General features: G+C 35.4%; 1 protein-coding gene across 2 annotated transcripts in view; it reads right to left on the reverse strand.

The window, feature by feature from the left end:
* Positions 1-4,709: 4,709 nt before the first annotated feature.
* Positions 4,710-7,500, reverse strand: part of LOC125043566 (zinc finger protein 184-like) — a 9,676-nt gene continuing 6,885 nt past the window's right edge. For both annotated transcript variants that reach the window (XM_047639763.1, XM_047639764.1), the window contains exon 4: positions 4,710-5,945. In XM_047639763.1, the coding sequence (XP_047495719.1) occupies positions 5,080-5,945 (866 nt within the window). In that variant the 3' untranslated portion in view covers positions 4,710-5,079. The remainder of the gene's footprint in view (positions 5,946-7,500) is intronic.

The following is a 7,500-nucleotide window of genomic DNA, read 5'->3' on the forward strand; positions in this document are numbered from 1 at the left end:
AGGAGGGGGAAAAAAAAGACCATGCAAAATTTGTTGAGTCGAGGGCTGAGTCCCAAGGTTGGGGAGTTCCCCAGCATTGGGTCCCAGTCTCCGCCTCCTAAGCCCCCCCACGACAACAACGGGCAAGGGATTGGGGGGGCTTACAGGGCAAAACATCACCATTATTGGTTTATACAGATTCTGCTAGCTCTTCATTTCAGTATACCATCTCTTAATAGATATGATACAGAACTAAATTTGCTCATCCTTTTCCACTTCATCTTTATCATTCAGAAAACACTTTTCTTCTAAAAAATAAAACAGACAAAAAACAAAACATCATTTGATTCTGAATCAGACATTTCAATGCATACTCTACTGTTGTTGAGGTTTCATGCATTTTTTTTCAAATGCCAAAACTGTGTATTAATTCATTTGTGATGAGAATTATGAAATAACACTGAAGAATAAGTTTTGGCAGAATAAGAATGGACTGGCTATTGCCTTCAATTCTGCAGTTAATGCCTATCAGCTGTCACCCCTTTCTGTGAAGACATACTGGTTGATAAAGGTGAAAGACATTCCCACTCAGTGCTTCAATTATTATTACATATCATATTATTGTAATATATTATTCAGATTGAACCAATATTGTTGTGTAAATTATTGTATCAAAATAAAAATGTACATGTGTTTGTATGTTTCTCTACTGTTGTTTGTGAATGAACATTTAAATGATGAACCACGTACAAGTTCAGTTTTGGTTGTTTGAAAATATAATTTTTTTTTCTCTTTTCTTCTTTTTTCTTCTTTTTTTTTAAGTGGAATACAGAAGAGTATGACCAAATATGTGTGACTACTTTCATGAAAACAGGAGCAGCAGTCATGAAAACAAGAGTTTTCAAACATGTTTTCAACCATTTGCTGTGTATGGTGACTGAGGTGCCTTCGAGCTATAATGGAGATTATACATAAAAGGTTGATAAGTAATGTATAGAAGTAATCTTCGCATTAACACTATCTATGGATAAGTCCATTACTTGGATAGATCCAGTAGGCACTAAATGACTATGACGATATTTTTACGCGATCCCTCTCCTCACAGAAATATTACCCAACAAGAATCAATCTTTTTTACAAACTAGAATAATAATATTGTTATTGACATTATGATTATTAAATGGTAATTAAAATCTTGATAACATTAAAGACAATGAAATAATGCAAAAGACCCTTTCCAAAAGTTGAGGAAAAGGGTAAACAGGTGAGATAGGTAGGACTAATAACTGACTCCTTGGTGACTAAGCACTTGTAGAGCTATCTATATGTAAATACAATAAATTTGTATTACAGTGGGCATGGCATGTATTCTTGCCATACATGCTGATTGGGTTAAGCAGGCTAATGCAGGTAAAAACCTTATTGCATTTTTTTTTTTTTTTTTTTTCATTGACTGATTGATTGAGACCCTGCATCTTGGAAAGATCTATATTTAAATTTATGACTAAACCTTCAAACACGTGAACACTTACCCAAAAATAATTGGCTTATACAGATGACATTGCAAAGTTCCTCAAGATATAAGAACTTAGTGTAAAGGTTTATCAAATCCAAACTAAAGGCCTGTAAACATGAGCAGGGACCTATAAAGGCGACATCACAAGTGAGAAAACAATGCCGAAACTACCTGTTTACCAAGGAGCTTGCCTGCCTATGACATCTCTACTCATGCCCACCCTTGTACCCAACAGATATGCCCACTCGTGTGGACCAGCTTAATTTCACCCCAAGAGATGCTTCAGCAATTTTTTATAATGGGATTTTTTTCTTCTTGAAACCCTAATCAATAAAATTTACTGTTTTAGAACAAAATAATAAACTAAATGTAGGCCTGATTTTATTTTGTTTATACAATGTTTCATATACAAGATAATCCACATGAGAAGTTATCATTTCTAACTAGTTCTAGTGTCCTTAAATTCAAGAGAGGCCAAGGATGTAGACCTCCAGCAGTGCTATTCTGGTTATACAGTTTAGTAAAAAATATAGCACTGGTATACTGTAATCCAAAATGAAATTCCATTTTTCACATAAATCTTACAGAGTGAAATAATTCTGTTTTGCAAATGCTGTTTTCCTTAAAAATAAATTTGTATGTCCACAAACATGTGGCCAGACACAGAGCAGGCACTAGACCCAACATTTTACCAATTGTGTTCTTTGCATAAGATTTTCCTGTCGAGCTACACTCCTGCATACAAGGTGTGATAATTTAAGTTCGTCTGGGAAGAACTGAACAAACATCTAAATAGTTAGAATATAGTTGTACATAAAAGAATCAATCAAATGCCAAGTTTGGGCTGAAAACTTTTTTATGATCACAAGGGAACATATGAAGATATCAGCACAAATGTAAACATTAAGACCTGTAATTAAATTGTCATATATGTACATTTTAATTCACGAGAGCATGTCAGAACAAACGTACACATCAATACCTGTGGATGTCAGTTACACAAGATAGAACACATGAAAAGATCTATAAACATGTCAGCACATATGAACACATCTAGCCAAGTGAGCATTTCAATACTGCTCTGGTCAAGATATTATTTCATTAATCTGTCAACAGACGTGATCATCATATTTGAATATGTCCACAAAACATATAAAAGTCAGCACCTGCATGTATTCCAATAAATGAAGGTTTGTCAAAATGTGTGAAACATAACATATGCCAACATGTGTACATTTCACTGCTTGCAAAATAATCAGTGAAAAAAAAAAAAAAAAAAAAAAAAAACGTCAACTTGTTTATAAATATGGTTAAGAACAAATTAATATAAACCAATCAGGAAATTACTTCTTGAAGGATCTACAGTAGCAAAACTTGGCAACAGCATCAGTAGTTCAAAATAATGATATAAATTTATGTACAAATTACTTCCCGTATCTACAAATTAACTTCAGAGCCTTAATTTGACAATGCCTAATCTAAATGCCATTTACTCAAGGTTTACAGATATACAGGCATTTGTAGAATTCTACAAGAGACCTGTATCATAAGAAAGCACACAATTAAATTTGTATACTTTAAATAAAATCTTATAAAGGATAGCTGGAAAAATAGATGATGGCATTGATGATATTCATTAGGACAGCTGGCAGGAAACATGAGTGGGAGGGAGACAACAGAGAGTGAGGGGGGAAAAGGGGGGAAGGGGGAAGGGGGAAGGGGGAAGGGGGGAGGGGGGAGAGGGGAGAGGGGAGAGGGGGGAGAGGGGAGAGGGAGAGAGGGAGAGAGGAGAGAGGAGAGAGAGGAGAGAGAGGAGAGAGAGAGGAGAGAGGAGAGAGAGAGGAGAGAGAGAGAGAGAGAGAGAGAGAGAGAGGAGAGAGAGGAGAGAGAGAGGAGAGAGGAGAGAGAGAGGAGAGAGAGAGAGAGAGAGAGAGAGAGAGAGAGAGAGAGAGAGAGAGAGAGAGAGAGAGAGAGAGAGAGAGAGAGAGAGAGAGAGGAGAGAAAATAGGAAGTTCATTAGGCCTCTCAACTCTTTTCACAAATACTACTACATAAAATCACAAATTAAAAATGATTATGGCATTTGAAGGTTTGCATCCTCATTCGAGATTACTCTTACACTATTATAATAAAAAAGGGCATTCCTGATATTCACATCATGCATTCATAACTAAAACTTTGAACATTCACTGAAAGTTCAAAGTTTATGCAATCTCACACTAATGCAATAATCTTGAGTTACCAAGTATTACTGTACATCTTGTGTTAGTTACATCATCAAAGATATAAAATGGCTATCAATAGGAAATAAATATTTAGCATACAAACCTTTACCAGTATGCAAATTTATGAAAACTGGAATTATTTGATAACAGACATTGGACTTCTCATTCTTAGTAGTACAAGGCTAAGTCATATTTTCTAATTTTCTATCAACTTAAGTGAGGTTTTAAAAATATATATATAATCTATAATAATTCAGAGATCAAAGACAATACCCAGTATGATCTATGGAACTTTCGTTATTTTGTGTTTATTTTGTGCATCTATTCATCAGGAACATAATGTTGAAAAATTTAATTTACTCTTCTTTGACTCTTAAAAAATTCTAATTTACATTTTTTTTTTGCACTGATGATAAAATACTTTAGATGTCACACTGCTTAACATTATTTTTGGTTTTATATTCAGTAACACTTCTCACCCTTACTGTCATATTTTTGCATATCATTTACAAAGAAATATTCTTTTATCACCTTCTCCAGAGTGGCTCGTCTTAAGATTCCCAGGAACCTTGCATCCTTTGCATAATTTATCCGAGCTTTTTGATCTGTCTTCCCCTTCACTATTCCCACAAACCTATCTGAGACCACTACATCAATTCCATTCCAAATCTTTAAATTTCTTATTCCTTCTTATTCTATTTTCCAAAACTGTATTCAACCTTCGGCATGCCTCTTACATGGCATGAGAGTTCTCTGATGTCCAAATGATAAAAATAATACATACTACATATCTTACACCTTTATACAGCTATCTAGACCAACTTGTTATTAATAAATGCCACTGTTAAATTGTTAACTTTTATCAGTCTTTTTCTACTACTCACTGCTGTATCTTTTTGATATACAAGAAACCTGAATTATTAAAATATTCCAACCACTGTAATTTGGTATGAATAATAGTTTATAATGTTCATATTAAAACTGGAGTGAATATGGCCTTATATTAAAAAATTCAATCCTTTATAAATACATATGCATGTACATACAAATACACACATATCCATTTATGAATGTGAGTAAGAGTTGTACATATATGGTTGCTACTCATAAGTGTATGTCTGTCTGTCTATGTTCATATACATGTTTTGCATGTTTGTATAAATGTGTGTTTTTGTGTATATGTACCTGTTTAAGTGGATTTGGGTTTTTGTGGGTATACATGTGCACATGTTTGTGTGTGTTTGCACATGCGGGCATGCATCTGCATGTGCAAAAGTGTGAACATACAACCACGCACACTCAAGTTATATACACTGATACAAACATTTCTCAAATTAACATATCTGCATTCTGGCATCTTTAGGAAGCATTGGATCCACTAATACCATGCAGACCACCTAACAGGGAACTTCCACTTAGAAGGCTACTTGGGTGCGATGCGAGACCTGGGATTGAGGAACTACTAGGGATAGTGAGGCCCCCTGGGATGCCGTGGTTCCCAGGGATAGAGGGCCCTCCAGGGAGAGTAATGCCGGATGGGAGGGTTAAGCCCCCTGGGAGTGTAATACCACCTGGAAGATTAGTGACAGTGCTGTGATGTCCAATGTTAGAGCTAGTATGGTTTGAAACACCGGCAGAGTTGCTGCTGCTAGTAGTAGAGTGTTTGCTGCTGCTATGTGATCTGTTTGTACTGTTGCTCTTACTGTCTGCATTGCTTGAAAGATTTAGTCCTTGAGGATGATATGATGGGCTGCCTTCACGTGGCTGTTGCACTACAGTGTAGGGGAGGCGTTCGGGATGCTTCCTCTCCATATGGGCATTGTAAGTTTCTTGTCTCACAAACTCTACATTACAAGGGACACATGTGAAAGGCTTATCTACTTTATGAATCATTTCATGTCGCTGCATTTTATCCTTGCGAGTAAAAGACTTCCCACAGTGTTGACAGACAAAAGGCCTTTCTCCTGTGTGCACTATAGCATGTCTTGTCAACTTATCTTTCCTTGTGTAGGCCTTACCACAAACAATGCATATATATGGACGTTCTCCAGTGTGAATTCTCGTGTGTACCCTAAGTCCTTCTGAACGGAGAAATCCTTGGCCACACGTATCACAATGGAATGGAAAATTATTTGTATGTGTCCGAATGTGATTCTTCAGTTTATCACCACGTGAGAGAACTTTCCCACAGATATTACAGACCTTTTTAGTGTCCCAACGCTCACCTGAAAGACACAAAAACAACTGTGCAGTAGTTTACACACAATATAAACAAAAGGAAACCAATAAAAAGAGAAATCAAACATGAGAAACATTAACAAAAATGTCCAAGCTTTGTGTTCAAGTTTCCCTATCAATTTTATCAAGGTTTATGCCAAAATTAATAGTCAAAACAAATTTACAGAATGTACAATTAATTAACCCAATGGCGACGGGTCACGGCTATCGCCGTCATAACAATACGCCCGATTTGAGGCGTGCGGCTGTCCGCAGCGGCGCCGCGCCAAAACGCCCGAGGCAATGATTCGGCTTGATGTACCGAATTCACGCGCTCAGAGTCGGTGTGCTGCCGCCGTTCGCCAGAGCGAAGAGTTTTTTTTAATTTTCTATACCCGACGCCATTGGGTTAACACATTACAAATTAATAGTTTAAAAAGTCAGAATGTCAAATTTACACAGAGTTATATTCACTGCAAAAAACTAGAATAGAAACAGAAATTAAAATAATGACATACTATTAATACAAATGATTGTCCAAATTAAAATAAATAATGACTTGATATGGATAGGTGCTAAAAATGGAAATCATGTTATGTCAAAATTGGTATCTGTTTGAAATCAAATGAAAGTTATATTGTTTAGGGTCAGCCACCTTAAACTGGTGTCTTGTACAACTAGATATCTTTTTCACTGGGTACAAAATCAACAATCTGATATTTGAACATTAAAACCCATTGCCGATGGGCATGGCATGTACGCACATGTCAAGACCACTAGGAATTTACTTGTTTAATTGTTTTTACACATAGATGGCTACACTTGTACTAAGTTAGTCACTCAGTGAGCCAGTTATGAGTACTGCCAGTCTTGCCCATTAACCCTTTTCATTGATTTACAATTTTTTTTACATTGTTTTATTTTGCTGTTACAAAAGTTTATAACAATATAGTAATTATGGTGTTTATGCTAAAAATAACACCATTGATATTTATAGAGCTACTAAAAAATACATTTTTTCTGTCAATTCAAAGATAGGTGAAATCGGGTAAGCTAAGCACTAGCAGAGCCATCTGTCTACAGAGACCTTTTGCAAAAATATAAAAAATGAGCACAGCATTTCCCAATTTTTTATTCATTTTCACTGGTGGCAATGGGTTAAGTTAACTTTGCTCATGTCTACATTTTCCAATCACATAAGCACCAAGAAGACAATTAATTATCTTTAACATGAATCTTAACCAATTAACTGGCAGTGCTTATATTAACAGTTTTAGACAATTTGCAAATTCAAGAACTTCTCTAATTGTGCAAAAATCGTGGAATACAAATCTGATCCAGTCTCAATGTTTTTTTACTGCAGATTCTACCTAATATGACTTATTATTTTCCCCTTTATAAAAAAGATAATTAAATAAATATAATTGAACCATGAAGGAAGGAAAAAAACAAGAAAAAAAAAAAAAAACTTAGCCAATGAAAAACCATCACATTACAAGGAGAATAGGAAAACCGATACAAAAGGGAAATGTAAACTAGCAACATGAATCAAATTTGAAGAGA

This window comes from Penaeus chinensis, chromosome 34, assembly GCF_019202785.1.
Source record: "Penaeus chinensis breed Huanghai No. 1 chromosome 34, ASM1920278v2, whole genome shotgun sequence".
Taxonomy (NCBI): domain Eukaryota; kingdom Metazoa; phylum Arthropoda; class Malacostraca; order Decapoda; family Penaeidae; genus Penaeus; species Penaeus chinensis.